At 47.4% G+C, this 21,162-nt stretch overlaps 1 protein-coding gene across 1 annotated transcript; it reads left to right on the top strand.

The window, feature by feature from the left end:
* Positions 1 to 797: 797 nt before the first annotated feature.
* On the top strand, positions 798 to 8,419 carry opn8c (opsin 8, group member c). The gene is made up of 5 exons (XM_061241500.1): positions 798 to 926; positions 2,842 to 3,135; positions 5,179 to 5,507; positions 7,445 to 7,624; positions 8,153 to 8,419. Exons 1-5 carry the CDS (start codon positions 812 to 814, stop codon positions 8,417 to 8,419), a joined length of 1,185 nt encoding a protein of 394 aa, XP_061097484.1. The 5' UTR covers positions 798 to 811.
* Positions 8,420 to 21,162: the final 12,743 nt, after the last annotated feature.

Genomic DNA, 21,162 nt, shown 5'->3' with positions numbered 1-21,162 from the left:
GCAGTAAGAGCAGTCGTCTCATTGGCTCAGGCAGTAAGAGCAGTCGTCTCATTGGCTCAGGCAGTAAGAGCAGTCGTCTCATTGGCTCGGGCAGTAAGAGCAGTCGTCTCATTGGCTCGGGCAGTAAGAGCAGTCGTCTCATTGGCTCGGGCAGTAAGAGCAGTCGTCTCATTGGCTCAGGCAGTAAGAGCAGTCGTCTGGCAGTCGGAGGGTTGCCGGTTCGATCGCCCGCCCGGGCTGTGTCGAAGTGTCCCTGAGCAAGACACCTAACCCCCAAATGCTCCTGACGAGCTGGTCGGGGCCTTGCATGGCAGCCAATCGCCGTCGGTGTGTGAGTGTGTGTATGAATGGGTGAATGGAGAAGCATCAATTGTACAGCGCTTTGGATAAAGGCGCTATATAAAAATGCCAATTTTTACAAAAAAAGGAATTTGTTAATTCTGGGCAATAATGAGTTATATAACAACGAAACAGTGCAGTTGTTTACCTTATGACGATTATGACCATACGGTCCAGTCGCTTGACACGGATTATTATCACTACTACGAGATGCACAGGCGTGAGCCTAATCAATTCACACTTGCTTGTGGGTCTTTTGAAAGGGATGTGGGAAAGAACCACACACGCCGTGAAAGGGTATGTATTTTAAAATGCGATCCAATCCGCTGTTGTTTGTGTTACGGTAATTTAAGGGTACCTCGGCGCCGCGCCGCCTCTTCGGATTCGTCAGGTTGTCTGAAGTCGGCTAATCTTTAAAAGATGTGCGGAGGCGCGCGACTGTAGTCACATCACGCCTTCCGCGCGACGCAGCATGTGCGACGACCGGTCCGCCCATCCGGCGCGTGATGGGAACAATATTTCGATTTTTGTGTCTAAACTTACTCCAGGCGGCGATTTCGGCGTCGGATTTACTATCCTAACAGTCGGTAAGTTTTTACTTAACCCTTGGACGTGTCTTCATTTTTATTTTTTATCCTGAAAGGAACATGAGTTGAATACAGATGCTGCTGGTTCCGTTCACCGCAGTCAGAACCCGTGAGGCAAAATCCGTTCAACTTATATTTGCTCTTGTGTCAGTGCTCCGTAGGCTAATTCGTCCAAGTTTAATAAATTAAATTGTGTGACAATTGCAAAGCGCAATTATTTGGATAATTTATTTGTGAAATAAATGTATGCATGCGTGTATGTGTTCCTAGTATGTTTATCTGGGTTTATAAAGTGAGTGTGTGTGTGTGTGTTTGTTTGTTGTGTGTTTATTCTGGCTTTATAAAGTGTTTCTTGTGTGTTTATCTGGCTTTATAAAGTGTGTGTGTGTGTGTGTGTATCTGGCTTTATAAAGTGTGTGTGTGTGTGTGTATGTGTATCTGGCTTTATAAAGTGTGTGTGTGTGTGTGTATCTGGCTTTATAAAGTGTGTGTGTGTGTGTGTATCTGGCTTTATAACTTGTGTGTATCTGGCTTTATAAAGTGTGTGTGTGTGTGTGTGTGTATCTGGCTTTATAACGTGTGTGTGTGTGTGTGTGTGTATCTGGCTTTATAACATGTGTGTGTGTGTATCTGGCTTTATAACATGTGTGTATCTGGCTTTATAACGTGTGTGTGTGTGTGTGTGTGTGTGTGTGTGTGTGTGTATCTGGCTTTATAACGTGTGTGTGTGTGTGTGTGTGTATCTGGCTTTATAACGTGTGTGTGTGTGTGTGTGTGTGTGTGTGTGTGTGTGTGTGTGTGTGTGTGTGTGTATCTGGCTTTATAACGTGTGTGTGTGTGTGTGTATCTGGCTTTATAACATGTGTGTGTGTATCTGGCTTTATAACATGTGTGTATCTGGCTTTATAACGTGTGTGTGTGTGTGTATCTGGCTGTATAACGTGTGTGTGTGTGTGTGTGTGTGTGTATCTGGCTGTATAACGTGTGTGTGTGTGTGTGTGTGTGTGTGTGTATCTGGCTGTATAACGTGTGTGTGTGTGTGTGTGTGTCTGGCTGTATAACGTGTGTGTGTGTGTGTGTGTGTCTGGCTGTATAACGTGTGTGTGTGTGTGTGTGTGTGTGTATCTGGCTGTATAACGTGTGTGTGTGTGTGTGTGTGTGTATCTGGCTGTATAACGTGTGTGTGTGTGTGTGTGTGTGTGTGTGTGTGTGTGTGTATCTGGCTGTATAACGTGTGTGTGTGTGTGTTGTGTGTGTGTGTGTGTATCTGGCTGTATAACGTGTGTGTGTGTGTGTGTGTGTGGTCTGGCTGTATAACGTGTGTTGTGTGTGTGTGTGTGTGTGTGTGTGTCTGGCTGTATAACGTGTGTGTGTGTGTGTGTGTGTGTCTGGCTGTATAACGTGTGTGTGTGTGTGTGTGTGTGTGTGTGTATCTGGCTGTATAACGTGTGTGTGTGTGTGTGTGTATCTGGCTGTATAACGTGTGTGTGTGTGTGTGTGTATCTGGCTGTATAACGTGTGTGTGTGTGTGTGTCTGGCTGTATAACGTGTGTGTGTGTGTGTGTGTGTATCTGGCTGTATAACGTGTGTGTGTGTGTGTGTGTGTGTGTGTGTGTATCTGGCTGTATAACGTGTGTGTGTGTGTGTGTCTGGCTGTATAACGTGTGTGTGTGTGTGTGTGTGTGTGTCTGGCTGTATAACGTGTGTGTGTGTGTGTCTGGCTGTATAACGTGTGTGTGTGTGTGTGTCTGGCTGTATAACGTGTGTGTGTGTGTGTGTGTGTGTGTATCTGGCTGTATAACGTGTGTGTGTGTGTGTGTCTGGCTGTATAACGTGTGTGTGTGTGTGTCTGGCTGTATAACGTGTGTGTGTGTGTGTGTCTGGCTGTATAACGTGTGTGTGTGTGTGTCTGCAGTGCTGCTGTCTCTCCTGGGTAACGGGCTGGTGTTGGCCGTGTCGTACCGCCGGCGGAGGAAGATGACGGGCTCGGAGCTGCTGTGCGTGAACCTGGCGGTGGTGGACTTCCTGTCGTGCGTCCTGTTCTACCCGCTCTCCATCCTGTCCTCGTTCAGCCACACCTGGCGCGGCTGCCAGCTCACCTGCACCTACTACGGCCTGGGCTGCTTCACCTTCGGCCTCTGCGGCATGTTCACCATCGCGGCCATCAGCGTCACGCGCTACCTGAAGACCTGCTACCACCTGGCGCACGGTGAGCACACAGAGTCACATACATTTTTTATACATTTTACAGAGTAAAATTGTCCATGTCATGGAGGAATTGCATCCATTTTTATACACAGACCTGCCATTTTAGGGGATCAAAGGCCATTGGACAGTGTGCTTCTCAGCTGGTTCTGATTAGTCAGGTAGATTTAATAATTTCTTCAGTATCTAGTTTTGATTCCCTTTGGAGTTTGAGTTATGCCAGTGGCAGTCAAGGCCATGAATGACGTAGTGGTGTAGAGAGACAGCCCCCAGTGGAGATTGTTCTTCCCTCTGGAGTCTTTCATAGCACTTATCCCTGGTTATGGGTCTGCACTTTGCACTTTGTTGTACGTCACTCTGGATAAGAGCGTCTGCCAAACGCCATTAATGTAATAATGTAATGTAATGAATGAACAAACGCTATTATCAGGCTGAGAAATAAGAGAGTTCTGTGCTTTGACCTCATATAGCGTTTCATTTCAAATACAACGTAAAATACTTTAACTTTTTTATCACCGTCCAACTAGTTTGACGGCACTGTTTATACATTTATTAGAGTTTATATAAATAAATTAGTTGATTTTATGCTGGGGGGAATTGATTTTCTTTCCTGGGTTGGAAGAATGGTTATTTTCATTTGTACTTTCATGGTTTTGCAACCCAAGTTCACTCAGGCAAGTAAAGCGTATTTCAGATTGTGGTGATGGTTGTTATGTTCCATTTGGCATGGCATATAAATTGAAGCCATATGTTCAGCGGGTAATAGTGGGCGCTGTATTCATGCCTCCATTAGTGGAGACCGTTACATTGTGCATAATGGATTAAGTTTACATTATATTTCTTTTTCAATCTAAATTTCTGCAATAGAAATGGCCCTGGCATTGGAGACATTAGACCTCCCATGCAGATGTGGAGAGACATCTCTCTCTCTCTCTCTCTCTCTCTCTCTCTCTCTCTCTCTCTCCTGCATGGTGTGGAGAGACAGCTCTCTCTCTCTCTCTCTCTCTCTCCTGCATGGTGTAGAGAGACAGCCCTCTCTCTCTCTCTCTCTCTCTCCTGCATGGTGTAGAGAGACAGCTCTCTCTCTCTCTCTCCCTCTCTCTCTCTCTCTCTCTCTGTCTCTCTCTCGCTCTCTCTCTCTCTCTCTCTCTCTCCTGCATGGTGTAGAGAGACAGCTCTCTCTCTCTCTCTCACTCTCTCTCTCTCTCTCTCTCTCTCTCTCTCTCCCTCTCTCCCTCCCTCTCCTGAGTCTGATGTGGCAGTAATGGATGGAGCTGGGCTGATTGCCACTGATTGCTTCATCATTACTCCTGGTGCATTCATGAAGATTGTCCGCTAATGTACCTAAGGAACTTAAGATAAATATAGAACGAGTATTGACCTCCTATACATATGTAATATTCACTTATGGATACACTGTATTCATTTACAATGGTTCCAGGAAACACAGTTCATACGGTGATCTCCAAATCCAGTCACTGAACTCAAAGTGGCTGAAAAAGCCTTGGTGCTAGACTTCTTATGGATTTTCTTTTATCAGCGTATGTAGCTGTGACCCTATGTTGGGCCCTTTAGTGGAGTTTTAATTCATAGAGTGCCATCAGAGCACCTGTTATATACGAGCCTGCGTTTACAAACAGCACCTTTAAAAAGTATTTGCCCCCATCCTGATTTCCTCTATTATTGCACATTTTTCACACTGAATGGTTTCAGATCCCTGTAATGGTCAACAAAGGGAACCTGAGTAAACACAAAACACATTTCTTAAAATTATCATTTCATCGATAAGTAAAAAAAAAAAAAAAAGAAGTTATCAAACATCCATGTCACCCCTGTGGAAAAAGTAACTGCCCCCTGAAATATAATCACTGGTTTCACCACTTTTAGCGGCAATAATTGCAGCCAAACACTTCCTCTAGTTTTTGTGGAAAAAAATAATAATAACAGAGGAAATCCAGAAGGGGGCGCTGTTTCCCCTTTCGTCATTTGGCAGTGTGTGTGGCCTGTTCTGGGAGAGCCGCCCCTGACAGGGCGCTGTTCCCCGCAGTGTCCCTAGAGGGCAGCAGCGTGCGGCTGGTGTGCGGCGGGAGCTGGCTGGTGGCGGCGTCCTGGTCCTGCTTCCCGCTGCTGGGCTGGGGCGAGTACGTGCCCGAGCCCTACGGCCTGTCCTGCACCGTGGCCTGGGAGCGCTACCACGTCTCCGCCAAGGACGCCGCGTACGTGCTCTGCTCCTTCGTCTGCTTCACCTTCCTGCCCGTGCTCCTCATCGTCGTGTCGCAGTGCCGCATCCTGCTGAAGATCTACCGCTTCTCCTCGGCGCTCTCCGCCCGCGGCGTCCGCACCACCCTGCGCCGCACCGAGCGCCGCCTGTCCCTGGTGAGACGCCCGCCCGGACCAAAACACCCCGACCAAAACACCCGGACCAAAACACCCCGACCAGAACACCCCGACCAAAACACCCCGACCAAAACACCCCGACCAGAACCTGTCCTCTCTCTGTAAAACACCCCGACCAAAACCTGTCCTCTCTCACACCAAAACACCCCGACCAAAACACCCCGACCAAAACACCCCGACCAAAACACCCCGACCAAAACACCCCGACCAAAACACCCGGACCAAAACACCCCGACCAAAACACCCCGACCAAAACACCCCGACCAGAACCTGTCCTCTCTCTCTAAAACACCCCGACCAAAACCTGTCCTCTCTCACACCAAAACACCCCGACCAAAACACCCCGACCAAAACACCCCGACCAGAACCTGTCCTCTCTCTCTAAAACACCCCGACCAAAACCTGTCCTCTCTCACACCAAAACACCCCCCGACTAAAACCTGTCCTCTCTCACACCAAAACACCCCGACCAAAACCTGTCCTCTCTCTCTAAAACACCCCGACCAAAACCTGTCCTCTCTCTCTAAAACACCCCGACCAAAACCTGTCCTCTCTCTCTAAAACACCCAGACTAAAACACCCCGACCAGAACCTGTCCTCTCTCTCTAAAACACCCCGACCAAAACACCCCGACCAAAACACCCCGACCAAAACACCACGACCAAAACCTGTCCTCTCTCTCTAAAACACCCCGACCAAAACCTGTCCTCTCTCTCTAAAACTCCCCGACCAAAACACCCCGACCAAAACCTGTCCTCTCTCTCTAAAACACCCCGACCAAAACACCCCGACCAAAACCGGTCCTCTCTCTCTAAAACACCCCGACCAAAACACCCCGACTAAAACCTGTCCTCTCTCACACCAAAACACCCCGACCAAAACCTGTCCTCTCTCTCTAAAACACCCCGACCAAAACCTGTCCTCTCTCTCTAAAACACCCCGACCAAAACCTGTCCTCTCTCTCTAAAACACCCCGACCAAAACCTGTCCTCTCTCTCTAAAACACCCCGACCAAAACCTGTCCTCTCTCACACCAAAACACCCCGACCAAAACCTGTCCTCTCTCTCTAAAACACCCCGACCAAAACCTGTCCTCTCTCACACCAAAACACCCCGACCAAAACCTGTCCTCTCTCACCAAAACACCCCGACCCAAACCTGTCCTCTCTCTCTAAAACACCCCGACCAAAACCTGTCCTCTCTCACACCAAAACACCCCGACCAAAACCTGTCCTCTCTCTCTAAAACACCCCGACCAAAACCTGTCCTCTCTCACACCAAAACACCCCGACTAAAACCTGTGCTCTCTCACACCAAAACACTCAAACTGACTAAAACCTGCCCCCTCTCGCTCTAAAACACTCAAACCAAAGACCAAAACACTCAGACCAACACCCAAAACACTCTGACCTGAACTAAAACCTGTCCTCTCTTGCTCTAAAACACAAAAAAAAACACAATACAATTTTATGAATTTTATGGAATATATTCTTGAACATGTGTGTGTAAGGTTATGAAGAATTTGCTAAATTGAGGAAAATGTAAATTTAGTTTTCTGCTTGTCTTTAAGTGGCAGACTCCCTTATGCACTTCTATATTTAAGCATCTGTTCTTTTGTGTAGAGTGCATATAAAGCACATGCACTAGGTCAAGGGTCAAGGGTCAAGGGTTCAATCCAATCATGAGATGTCAGTGCTCTGTTTGAAGAGCCTATGCGGTCAGTTCCTCCCACTTCTCCCACTGCCCTGTTTTTCTGTGAGGCATCTTCTCGCCGTGTCTCTGTAAAAAGCACCACACAAGGGCAATCATCTCACCTCGAGGGGGCTCCCCTGGATGTGCTGCCTGTTGAATCATTGCAGAGCATGAGGGAAATATGCGACTGAGTGGCTCCGCCATTCCGGCTCTGCTCCCGGCAGATGTTCTTCTGCATCAGCCTGGGCTTCATCGTGGCGTGGGCGCCCTACACCGTCGTCTCTCTGCTCTCCATCTTCGGCGGCGAGAGCGGCCGCATGGCGCCCGTGGGCTTCGTCTTCCCCGCGCTGTTCGCCAAGAGCTCCCACGTCTACAACCCCTTCATCTACTTCTACTTCAACAAGGTACGTCTCCAACCGTTCATCTACTTCTACAAGGTACGTCTCCAACCATTCATCTACTTCAACAAGGTACGTCTCCAACCTGTTCATCTACTTCAACAAGGTACGTCTCCAACACGTTCATCTACTTCAACAAGGTACATCTCCAACACGTTCATCTACTTCAACAAGGTACATCTCCAACACGTTCATCTACTTCTACTTCAACAAGGTGCGTCTCCAACACGTTCATCGACTTCTAGTTCAAGTAGCCTGTAGCCTATTGGCTAGGATATCCATGACTGGGACCTGGAAGGTTGGTGGTTCAAGCCCCTGTGTAGCCACGATAAGACCAGTGCAGCTGTTGGGCCCTTGAGCAAGGACCTCAACCCCACATTGCTCTCGGAAACACATCGTCCCCTGCGTCGTCTAATCAACTGTGAGTCACTTGGTACAAAAGCATCAGCTAAATAACTCATGATTGTTGTTGTTGTTGTTATTGTCGTCGTTGTTGTTGTTGTTGTTGTTGTTGTTGTTGTTGTTGTTGTTAAGGTGTTCTGGCAGGAGCTGCGGGCGTTGCTCGCGTCCCTGTGCCCCATGAGGAAGAGGAGCAGACGGGTGGAGGGGGCCCCGGCGCCCGGGCCCCTGGCCCCGCACCCCATACAGATCCAGCTCCAGGAGCCGGGCCGGCCCCAGGGCCCCCCCCGGACCAGCAGCCTGGGGGGCGGCTCACGACCCCCCGGCCTGGCCGTCTACTCCTGCTGGGCCTCCCGCATGGAGCCGCTGCCGCCCCGCGAGTTTGTGCCCGTGTCCGCCTGACGCGGCGGCCGGTCGGAGCGCGCCCCAGAGCCGCACGTCCTCCCTGTCGCTGGGCGAGGCACCCAACCCCCCGATCGCTCCTCACCTGCTGATTGGTCGCTTGCGTGGCAGCCTGTCACCGTTGGTGTTGGCGTGTGTGTGTGTATGTGTATGTGTGTGTGTGTGAGTGTGAGTGTGAGTGTGAGTGTGAGTGTGAGTGTGAGTGTGAGTGTGAGTGTGAGTGTGAGTGTGTGTGTGAGTGTGAGTGTGAGTGTGAGTGTGTGTGTGAGTGTGAGTGTGAGTGTGAGTGTGAGTGTGAGTGTGAGTGTGAGTGTGAGTGTGAGTGTGAGTGTGTGTGATTGGGTGAATCAGAGGCATCGATTGTGAAGCGCTTTGGACAAACACAGTCCATTCCGGAGGAGCTCTGAAGGCGATTGGAGCGCCTGGGGATGGCCGTTTGCCGAAGGCGACCGATGTGTCGGGGCTGAAGGAGGCCCCCCTAATCCACTGAGACCCCTGGGAGCTGTGGCTAGTTGTTTGTTTTGCTTCGTGTTGTATGGGCGTGAAGCCTGGAGGTATGTGAAAGAAGCAGTGTTGTTCAGTCTGGTGGAAATGTGGCGTGCTGATGGATCCGTATCGCAGCGTCAGGGTCCAACCCAGCTCGTCCAACTCAACTGTTCAAACAAAAGCGATTTGAATGTGACCAGAACACCTCACACACTGGACACACGTTCATATGCAGTTACTGCCAGAACACCTCACACACTGGACATACGTTCATATGCAGTTACTGATGCCCTATGTACATTCATGGATGTCTGTATGTGAACAGATAAATGCGAAAGTGGGTTGTTTTATATTTGAGTAGTAGCCAGAGAAAGGGATTGAAACAAATGAACTTACTTAGAAGACCATCTTCGGAGACCGTCCTTTTGGTTCAGACCGTTGCATAAATACAGCCTTGGTCTGTATGTGGTTCCGGGTATCTGCAGAAAGACTGTCACACGTTTCGCCCCATTCCCTTTTCTGGAAACACTCACGGATGTTACTGTGTGTTAAACTGTGAATGTGAATTATAAGTCCTTTTCATCGCCTTCCACTGGACATAAGCTTGTGACAGAACCTTTCAAAGCCTTGGTGCTAGTCCTGTTGGGTAGCCAGATGATCAGGCTCCTTATATCTCTCTCTACCTCTCCGTTCTGCTACCTCACATTTCTGGCTTCTGTTAAGGACTCTTTTCTTTTTCTTTGTTCTCCATGCTGCGTTTCACTCAATTAGTTACAGCCTCCTTATCGCCCTCCTCCACTCCCTCCCTATCTCCCTCCTTATCGCCGTCCTCCACTCCCTCCTTCTCTCCCTCCTTCACTCGTCTCACTGTTGCTGTTCTCGCCTGGTTCACATCAATGACAGACAACATTTCATCACCAGAGCCAATCACAGATCCTCCACAGCGCCCGTCAGTCAAGGTGTCCCCCAGGGATCAGTCCTGCCTCTTCTCCCAACACTATTCCCCTCACTCAGTACCCTAAAAACCTGCCTCTTCTCCCAACACTATTCCCCTCACTCAGTACCCTAAAAACCTGCCTCTTCTCCCAACACTGTTCCCCTCACTCAGTACCCTAAAAACCTGCCTCTTCTCCCAACACTATTCCCCTCACTCAGTACCCTAAAAACCTGCCTCTTCTCCCAACACTATTCCCCTCACTCAGTACCCTAAAAACCTGCCTCTTCTCCCAACACTATTCCCCTCACTCAGTACCCTAAAAACCTGTCTCTTCTCCCAACACTATTCCCCTCACTCGGTACCCTAAAAACCTGCCTCTTCTCCCAACACTATTCTCCTCACTCAGTACCCTAAAAACCTGCCTCTTCTCCCAACACTGTTCCCCTCACTCAGAACCCTAAAAACCTGCCTCTTCTCCCAACACTATTCCCCTCACTCGGTACCCTAAAAACCTGCCTCTTCTCCCAACACTGTTCCCCTCACTCAGTACCCTAAAAATCTGCCTCTTCTCCCAACACTATTCCCCTCACTCAGTACCCTAAAAACCTGTCTCTTCTCCCAACACTATTCCCCTCACTCGGTACCCTAAAAACCTGCCTCTTCTCCCAACACTATTCTCCTCACTCAGTACCCTAAAAACCTGCCTCTTCTCCCAACACTGTTCCCCTCACTCAGAACCCTAAAAACCTGCCTCTTCTCCCAACACTGTTCCCCTCACTCAGAACCCTAAAAACCTGCCTCTTCTCCCAACACTATTCCCCTCACTCAGTACCCTAAAAACCTGCCTCTTCTCCCAACACTGTTCCCCTCACTCAGTACCCTAAAAATCTGCCTCTTCTCCCAACACTATTCCCCTCACTCAGTACCCTAAAAACCTGTCTCTTCTCCCAACACTATTCCCCTCACTCGGTACCCTAAAAACCTGCCTCTTCTCCCAACACTATTCTCCTCACTCAGTACCCTAAAAACCTGCCTCTTCTCCAAACACTGTTCCCCTCACTCAGAACCCTAAAAACCTGCCTCTTCTCCCAACACTATTCCCCTCACTCAGTACCCTAAAAACCTGCCTCTTCTCCCAACACTATTCCCCTCACTCAGTACCCTAAAAACCTGCCTCTTCCTCAAACTCTTCTTCCCTCTGTATTGACTGTATATTGATTATTATTGGTGACATTAATATTGGTGCATTTCTGTATTTCTGAGTTACTGTTGTTCTCCACTGCTGTACATCAGGATATGAGTGTCGGCAAGTGACGTGATGAGGTGATGATGTGATGTGATGAGGTAATGATGTGATCATGTGATGTGATGAGGTAATGATGTGATCATGTGATCATGTGATCATGTGATGTGATGACGTGATGTGATCATGTGATGATGTGATGATGTGATGATGTGATGTGATGACGTGATGTGATCATGTGATGAGGTGATCATGTGATGTGATGATGTGATCATGTGATCATGTGATCATGTGATGTGATCATGTGATCATGTGATGTGATGATGTGATGTGATCATGTGATGAGGTGATCATGTGATGTGATGATGTGATCATGTGATCATGTGATGTGATGATGTGATCATGTGATGAGGTGATCATGTGATGTGATGATGTGATCATGTGATGATGTGATCATGTGATGTGATGATGTGATCATGTGATGAGGTGATCATGTGATGTGATGATGTGATCATGTGATGATGTGATCATGTGATGTGATGAGGTAATGATGTGATCATGTGATGTGATGAGGTAATGATGTGATCATGTGATCATGTGATCATGTGATGTGATGACGTGATGTGATCATGTGATGAGGTGATCATGTGATGTGATGATGTGATCATGTGATGATGTGATCATGTGATGTGATGATGTGATGTGATGATGTGATGTGATGATGTGATCATGTGATGAGGTGATCATGTGATGTGATGATGTGATCATGTGATGATGTGATCATGTGATGTGATGATGTGATCATGTGATGAGGTGATCATGTGATGTGATGTGATCATGTGATGATGTGATCATGTGATGTGATGATGTGATCATGTGATGAGGTGATCATGTGATGTGATCATGTGATGATGTGATCATGTGATGTGATGAGGTAATGATGTGATCATGTGATGTGATGAGGTAATGATGTGATCATGTGATCATGTGATCATGTGATCATGTGATCATGTGATGTGATGAGGTAATGACATGATGACGGCATTCTTACCCAACGGTCACGAGCGAGCTGTTGCCATGTACTCCGTGTTTATTATGGGATGTACATGGGGCAAGAGCAGAACGGTACAGTATACAGTAGTGCTATGCAAGTAATAACGATATGCATTCATTACACAATTATTACATATAGATGTGTACATGTTACATATAAATGTTAAATATGAATGTAAATGTTAAATGTAAATGTTGTTTAGTAATGTTTGCATATGAATTCACACAACATGTAAATGTAAATGTTTGTTGCTTTTGCATCTGTATAATTACAATTCTAATATAATTTTTCACAATCACTTTGGTGCTAATCTCACAAGTTTGTGCGCAATTTTCAGTACATTAGACACAAGACAGCAACACAGCAACACAGCCTGGCCGATATTCAATGCTTTGCTCTGTGCATTCATATCTTTGAGGAGATCCTGCAAAATGCCCAAATTACATAATCCTGTCGGAGTCACAGAGGAGCAGCTTCCAGAGACCAACCCTTCTGATTCCCCCGCTGCTAGTAATGAAATATAATTACAGAAACATGATAAATACCCCCCCCCTCCCCCTCCCCCTCCCCCTCCCCCTCCCCCTCCCCTGCACAGCCACCCCAAACCAGGAAGGCTGTGAGTTGTCCTAGACGACATGGTCTCCAACCCTGGTCCTGGAGCGCCACAGGGTTCGATGCTTTAGTTTTCACCTTAAAATTAGCACCCTTTTGAGACCCAGGTAACCAGGTGAGGTGAGTTAGCTGTGAAATCGGCTGCTCTAATTGATTAATTAAGTGCAGAGAGACAACAAAGACCCGGCAGACCCTGCGGCTCTCCGGGACCAGGGTTGGAGAACGCTGGTGTAAATGTTTGGTTGTTAGTCTGAAACGGGGGCACTAAGGGGTGGATGATCTCATTACTGGAGGAATCTGGTCAGGCCAGGCGGGGGTGGATGGGTGGATGGGGGGGGCAGTGTGTGCTGAATCCTGCCCCCCTCCCCCGCCCTCATTACCCCCCCCGAGTCGCAGTCTGGAGCGATTCTCTGGACAGCTCTCCCAGCTCCGGACAGCTCTCCCAGCTCCTGACGGCTCTCCCAGCTCCGGACAGCTCTCCTGGCTCCGGACGGTTCTCCCGGACGTTCCCCCGCGCCGCGATGAGGAGAGGGAGCTACGACGACGCGGTGGCCTCGCTGAGGCCCGTGAGTAACCCCCCCCCCCCTGCGACCCCACGGCGCCCGCACGCCAAAACACCGCCGTCTTCACAAGCTCCTTCATTCCTGAAATAACACTCTCTTCCTCTCAAGTAGGAAAAAATATTAGCTTTCTCTACATTAGTGTTTGCTTATTAATAGAAATAATGAATATAAGACTAAGGATGTGGCACTGAACTGTCCTCAGAGGGCTTCTAGTCGTGTCTAGATCAGGGGTCCTCTCTCCTGGTCCTGGAGAGCCGCAGGGTGTGCTGGGGTCCTCTCTCCTGGTCCTGGAGAGCCGCAGGGTGTGCTGGGGTCCTCACTCCTGGTCCTGGAGAGCCGCAGGGTGTGCTGGGGTCCTCACTCCAGGTCCTGGAGAGCCGCAGGGTGTGCTGGGGTCCTCACTCCTGGTCCTGGAGAGCCGCAGGGTGTGCTGGGGCCCTCACTCCTGGTCCTGGAGAGCCGCAGGGTGTGCTGGGGTCCTCACTCCTGGTCCTGGAGAGCCGCAGGGTGTGCTGGCTTTTGTTGTTACTCACCACTTAACTGATCAGTTGAAGCTGTTCATCACACAGTTAACTCACCTCACCTGGTTTCTTGGGTCTGAATTGGTTGGTGATTTTAAGGCGAAAACAAAAGCCAACACACCTTGCGGCCCTCCAGGACCAGGAGTGAGGACCGCTGCTTTAAACACAGTCCTAGTGCTATGCTATATCTTGGCACACCTGATTGTGCCAATTATCAGCTCAATGACATCTCTAGCCGTTGAATGAGGTGTGCTGTGTTAGGGTTGGAGTGAAAATCTACAGGAGTGTAGATCCTTAGGAACAGGGTTGGGCAGCCCTGCTCTAGCTGTTGAATAAGGTGTGCTTTTTTAGGGTTGGAGTGTGTTGTGTGAAGTGAACCAGGATGTATTTGTGTGAAGTATTTGGGGGTTTATTGCGTTCCTGCGGAATAATCCAGAACCAAAGCAAGTCCTCCTCCCTGTCCTTCCTCCTGTCTGCCGTGAATCAGGCTGAATTCATCTGGTTCACTAACAGAGACGTAATGTTGTTCCAGAAAATTAGCAAAGGGAGCTTGTTCCTCTGAATTATTTCATATTTTTCTTCCTATTTTAGTTTATTTTATTCCTCTAGCAGGCTGTCTTTCACATCGTTAGCGCAGACCGCTAATCGATTCATCGTCATCGATGAAGAGTCCTTCACTGTTTGAGCCATAACTGGAGGAGAGAGAAGAGGTCATTTGAATCACACTGTAACACCATTCAGACACTGGTGTCCTGAGAGCCACTAAACATGTGACTGGCTTAGTTAATGAAGGGAAACTGGGGTCTGGGGTGACCCTGACAACCCAACAGAGAGACGGGGGAGGTTCTCTGACCCTCACACATCTCTGAGCGAGAGAGCTGATCTAAGATCAGCTTGGGCATTTTGTTTGTCCTCCGTTTTGAAAGAGAAGACAGATCCTGGCTCAGCTTGCCTGCCCTGAGACTCGTATCAGTGTGGGCCCAGTTCCTGTGGTCCGCGGGCCTCGGTCATGTGATTGTGATCCACCTATGTTTGCCTTTGTGTCGGTGATACACAAGGGGATTGGTCGGCTGCTCAGAGGCACGGCAACAGGCCACACCCCCCAGAGCTGGCATGCAAAGTGCTTTCGTGGGCTTTTTGTGTTGGGTATCTGTGGGTGAGGGGCTTAGTCTGCCCTAGTTGACCATTCATTACCACTCAGAGCGCTCAAATTTCCCTCATAACCTACTTTCTGTGTGCTTTGTTTCTTCAGGTTTTTGTTGTTTTAGTTTTTTTTAAACATGCTGGAGTTTCTAACTGTTTTTTGTTTTTGTCAACTGGGCTGTGATTTTTATTTCTTTTTTTTTCCTCGGCTGGTGCCCTGGTTGTGTGACCAAAAACAATTCTCTGATTCTCCTAACAAATCTGAGAGCAGTTCTGCGCCACTTTCCTGTGTAAATTATTTTATTTGCGTGTTTGGCGGTATGACTGTGACAAGTAAATAAGTCTCAGTCTTGAGCCTGGGGGCCACGTCAGACTACCTGAGGGGGGTTTGTGTACAGTCTGTGTGCATTTAAGTCACTCTGAATAAGTTACTACCAGATAACTCAGTGGTCCTCACTCCTGGTCCTGGAGAGCTGCAGGGTGTGCTGGCTTTTGTTGTTACTCAGCACTTAATTTATCAATTAAGGCAATTCATTACAGTTAACTCACCTCACCTGATTTCTCGGGTCAGAATTGGTTGCTGATTTTAAGGCGAAAACCGAAAACCAGCCTCGCCGGGACCAGGAGTGAAGACCGCCGAGGTGAATGTGAAATAAACGATCACGTGGCGACTGCTGAATCTCCGCGCATGCGTTCTCTCTCCCAGCACCTCCAGAACCTCGCGCATCGACGGCGGTCCGCCCCCTCCCTCGCCTTCAGCCGGGCGCTCGGCAAGACATGGACGCCCATACGGTGAGCCGGCGCATTCAGAGTGCAGTTCCACCGCACGCCAGAAGGTGGCACTGCTCCGTCCTCCCAGCAAGCGGCACAGAAAGTTTTGGTCAAAATTGAATGGAGGACGCAGGGTCTCAGGAGCTAGCCTGCTTGTGATCTTTCACTGGAATACAACAGACAAAAAGCCAAGAACAGATCTTATATGCAATTAAACGTCGAGGAACTTATAGGCCTGAGAAAATGAATGCAATATCATACAAAACACACTCCATGTAGGGAATAAAATCTTTAAAAAAAATTATTATTCTGAAATTAATTTAACATTAAAATTGAATAAAGAAATGTAACGATATTATGGTGTACATAACATTGACATTAGAAAAGAGATATGTATACATGTTTTTCATAAATCATAATGGGCTGGTTTCACAGACAGAGATTAAACATACCCATGGACTTGGAATTTTGTTTTCTATGGAAAATGGACTTTCAAAATTGAATTCAGTCTAGGACTAGGCTCAATCTGCGTCTGTGAATCTGGTCCAGTATGTTTTATGTTCATGCCATATTAAACGGAATGTAACACGTTTATTTGTATAGTAGAAAGTGAGAGCCGCGTGGTATACTCACGGCGTTCCTCTGCTCCGGGAGCGGTTGTTGCGTACAGTAAAAACGCACGAGACCGGCCACAGCAGCCGCCCAGGTCTGCGCGCTCTGACCGCACGAGCCCGACTGCGCGAGCCCGACTGCGCTTCAGCGCGTTTCGGAGTGAGTAACGCGCCCCCGCTGTTGAGGTCCCACGTTCACAGCTGTCGCGTCGTGGGACATTCCCCCGTGGGCCCAAAGTCGCAGTTCAAACACAGTTAAAAACACCCCCGTCGCATCACAGTAAATATTTCTGGGGCTGACTAAAATCTACGCGTTTGAGTCAATTAATTAAACGAAACAGACAGTGATAGAATGGTAGAACATTTGGGGTTAACATTCCCAGCACGTACGGTAGATATGTCTCGTTTCCCGCATGTCTCTTAAATGTTGTTTAATTCACAAGAAAAAAGAAAAAAACACTATATTACTCTCTCCGTGTTAACACTGAATATTTTACTGCGCATGAAGTTTGGCAGTTTGTCATTCGAGTTCAAAAAGAATTCAAATTGTGGGTGTTCATTCCTGTTCAGTTAAAAAAAATAGCCATCTCTAAAAATATCTTCTACCTGTTGTTTTTGTTTATTATTATTATTATTATTATTATTATTATTTTATTTTTTTGTTGTTGTTGTTGTTGTTGTTGTTGTTGTTGCTGCTGCTGCTGTTTTCCCATTACGAAATTATATAACTTGTTTTTGAAACAAAAATAATTTCCCTGAGTCTGTTTGGTGCATGTTTCCAATGTCATGCTATCTCGAAACCAAATAGGACTCTAACAAGAATGTTCACAAATGCGCTGGGAATATTTTGTGTTTACTCGGAGCACGATTATGTGAAATTCCTTTATGGGGTAACCAATACTTTGGTAATACTGCCGCCGCAAAAAGCCACAAAAAACACTAATTGGTGAAACATGGGGAAATCTATACGTACAGTAGTGAGCACAAATTTGGCCACCCCTGGTCAAAAAGCCTTTTACAATTAATATCTAAGAGGACAGAAGCAAACCTGACACTTTTCTTCAAATTTTAAGGAAAGATTACTTCTCAATGTTTTTTTTTGCATACTTCAGAGGCTATGGAGTTGCTTCAGAATAAAAAGTTCAGCCCTGGAACTATCCTCACCTGACTTATTGAAGCCCGAACGAGTAAATCACCTGGGTCTGGGCCTTGGTAATCATCTTTAAACTTACAAAAAGCAACAAAGAATCTTCCAAAAGGGTTCCCAAACTTTTGCGCAGGGCCCTTTTCCTTTTTTTTAAGAACAGTAAAAAATGAAACGCAATCTTGCTTTTAAAAGGTCTCATGTTTAACTCCATTTAGAGTTCAGCTTTGCTTTCGATCACTTAGATTCATTGTAACATTGACATTTAAACAGGAGTGTCCACATTTCTGCACCCCACTTTACATAACAGCTGAGTTCGCCGGCTCTATAACTACAGGACACGTCTCCTGTATTCACAAAGCTCAATTAGTGATTGAACACAGATTCTAGCGCCGAAGCCATGTTCGAGCTGAGGAGATTCAGATGAATGATGGACGAGCTGGAACCTCATTTATGGAACCAGGCTTTGCTAATATCTTTGCTCAGAGTTAATTCGCTTAATGTTGTCATCCTTATTCGGAGCCAACTACATTTTACTCCAACGAACGAGACGTTTTATAGTGTTGAAGATTTACGATTCTTTTATGTGTTTTATATGTAAGGGAGTGACTGTGGGTATGTCATAAGAACTCAGGTACAACTGAAATCCGTTGGCGGCTCGTCGTACTGGAACGCGGGTGTTCGGGGTACTGAATCCGGGCTGTGCGAGGCGCTGTTCATCGTGAGCTGGAGCGCTTCAAACAGGGGAACATTGCCGCCTCGCTGCGCACGATGAACCCGCTGCGGTCCGTCGGTCACAAACAGGCAGCGCATTAAGTATGTACCGGAATGTGGGGCAGTGAATGTCCTCCCAAACCGACGGAGAAGGCGGTAGTCATGACCAGGATAACGGCTCATTGAGAATTTCACTTTGTGAAAAAATGAAAGGGTGCAATTAAACCAATAAGGGGAAAAAAATTCCTCCGTTCACCAATATCCAGAACGAATTCTCATTTCATATAATTATAGTCAAATACGTTTAATAGACAGAGACTCGGGAACTGTTTTAAAATGTATACATTTAAAGATGTAAAGCAATTCACGTAGATATTTGACCTCAATGTGAGTTTTAGCCACTTGATACCCTTTGTGGCCAATGTTGGGGGTGGGCTGCGGTATCCAGAATGACGTGTGCCTTCGTCATCACAACCTGCTCAACAACCCTTCATTCCACCCGACAGTCAGAAGCCATGATGCTGTCCCTGCTGTAAAGTCTGCTTGAAATGGGCTGGTCTAGCTGGGTATGAGCTGGTCATGAGCTGGGTATGAGCTGGTCATAAAGCAGGTATAGCTGGGTATGAGCTGGTCATAAAGCAGGTATAGCTGGGTATGAGCTGGTCATAAAGCTGGTATAGCTGGGTATGAGCTGGTCAAAGATTATTGTGCTGGTAGCTTGTCTGAGTCAAAACAGGTCAGCTAAACCATGTCGTGCTTTTTTCCTTTTCAGCAGGGGTATTTAACACACCCCTGATATCATTCATACAGAATATATGCAGGAAAGATTTCACGTGTGCCATGTGCCTACCAAAGTATTCTGGAATTTGGCCTAAATTATGGTCATTATGGTCAAGGAAGCGGGTAAGCAATATGTAAACCATTACAAAACAGCTCAAGCTAGGTTTTGAAACAGACCAGGTAGCTGGTTGATGCTGGTCATCGCTGGATTCTACACCAGGGTTGTCAATGTTTACTGAGTGTAGTTTTGTTTTTTGTTTTTTTGAACTTTCCCGCCAACTGCCTGACGCCTGTGCAGCTAAGACTTATTTTGGATAAAGCCGTCCCCCGCGGTGGGAATACAGACGGAACTGTTTCCGTGAAGTAGGTCACAGCGTGTGAGGGGGAGCACCTTCTGCAGCCTGTGACCTCAGCTTTGAAGAACACACTGGCCGCGTTCAAAGCGCCAGCACCTTAAAGAAAAGAAGGGTTTCACGCCAGCGATAGATGCCTTTAATGATTAGCGACACATGGGCCATTCCTGATTACCGGCAATCTCTTTGTTACCATGAAATAAATATTGACGTGTATTTTGCCAATAAGCAAATCTTCATTGATTAGGCCAACTGCGCGTTAACTGCCTCTTTGAGATTCGATCTACTGCAGGATTCTCAGAAACACAGACGCAGTTTATTTACCGGAGGCAAAATATAAACTACTTAATTCCAAGACTTCCTCACGATAGTGTATTATGTGATTCATTTAAATGCATTTATTTTAATACACAGCAGCATTTATTAAAGGTTTGAAATGACATCATAATACATAACATTTAAAGCTTCACTGACTAATGCGTAAATCAGTTGGGGAACAGACCAATCCAAATCCAATCCCATCTCTACCTGAAACCTTCTCTGCGTTCCCAGTCTGGATGAAAAACTGTAAAATAAAAAAAGGAAAATAAATAAATTTGGCACATAAGAGTGAGCAGAGAAGGGAGCTCGGTTTGGAGAGGACAGAGTCTGACAGACGGGTTTGGAGAGGACAGAGTCTGACAGACAGGTTTGGAGAGGACAGAGTCTGACAGACAGGTTTGGAGAGGACAGAGTCTGACAGACGGGTTTGGAGAGGACAGAGTCTGACAGACAGGTTTGGAGAGGACAGAGTCTGACAGACAGGTTTGGAGAGGACAGAGTCTGACAGACAGGTTTGGAGAGAGCAGAGTCTGACAGACAGGTTTGGAGAGGACAGAGTCTGACAGACGGGTTTGGAGAGGACAGAGTCTGACAGACAGGTTTGGAGAGAGCAGAGTCTGACAGACAGGTTTGGAGAGGACAGAGTCTGACAGACGGGTTTGGAGAGGGCAGAGTCTGACAGACGGTGTCAGAAGCGGTGGGAGGTGTGAGAATTGCGTGTGCAGAGAAGGTCACAAATTACCATCAAGGGAGGGGGTGAGAGAAACAACAACGCAATGGATAGATAGATAGATAGATAGATAGATAGATAGATAGACAGATAGATAGATGATTGCATTTATATAGCTCTTTTCTAGACAGTCAAAGCATTTTACTGTGATGAGGGGAAAACCTGCCTCAACCACCACCGATGTTCTGCGCCCACATGGTGATGCATGGGTGCCATTTTGCGCCAGGCTCGTCACCAGCTGAGGTGGAGAGAACAATGTTTTTGCTAATTAAAATAAGGGTTGATTAGGTGGCAGAGTTGTGCCAGGTCAGGAATTTAGCCAGGTTCTTTAATGACCACAGTGAGTCAGGACCTCAGTTTTCCGTCTCATCCGAAAGACGGATGAACAGATCAGCGGATCAGGACGGAGGAAAGAACTGCCTGAGTGTGGGTCTGCTGATCAGCTCATCCTGGACTGATCGAGTGCACGGACGGGCCCCCGGTCTGGTCCTGGACTGATCGAGTGCACCGACGGTCCCCCGTCTGGAACCGAAACCAGATGGTACTGGTGCAACCGGTGGCCAGCAGACACACCGTCTGTCTAAACTAGCGCTACTCAACCCCACATCCTGCAGGGCTACTCAACCCCACGCCCTGCAGGGCTACTCAACCCCACGCCCTGCAGTGTCCTACACACGATACAATGTGTTCACAACATGGAAGTCTGGAACTCCAGAACCAAATCGTATATATACAATATATAAATATGAGAACTCTACCT

Source organism: Conger conger, chromosome 5 (assembly GCF_963514075.1).
Source record: "Conger conger chromosome 5, fConCon1.1, whole genome shotgun sequence".
Taxonomy (NCBI): Eukaryota; Metazoa; Chordata; class Actinopteri; order Anguilliformes; family Congridae; genus Conger; species Conger conger.
The sequence above is the reverse complement of the archived record's forward strand: the minus strand, read 5'-3'. Positions and strand labels throughout refer to the sequence as shown.

Coding starts and splice junctions, on each gene's coding strand:
- opn8c (XM_061241500.1), top strand. CDS start 812: ATGTGCGACGACCGGTCCGCCCATCCGGCGCGTGATGGGAACAATATT. Junction 927..2,841: donor ATTTACTATCCTAACAGTCG/GTAAGTTTTTAC, acceptor GTGTGTCTGCAG/TGCTGCTGTCTCTCCTGGGT. Junction 5,508..7,444: donor CCGAGCGCCGCCTGTCCCTG/GTGAGACGCCCG, acceptor TGCTCCCGGCAG/ATGTTCTTCTGCATCAGCCT.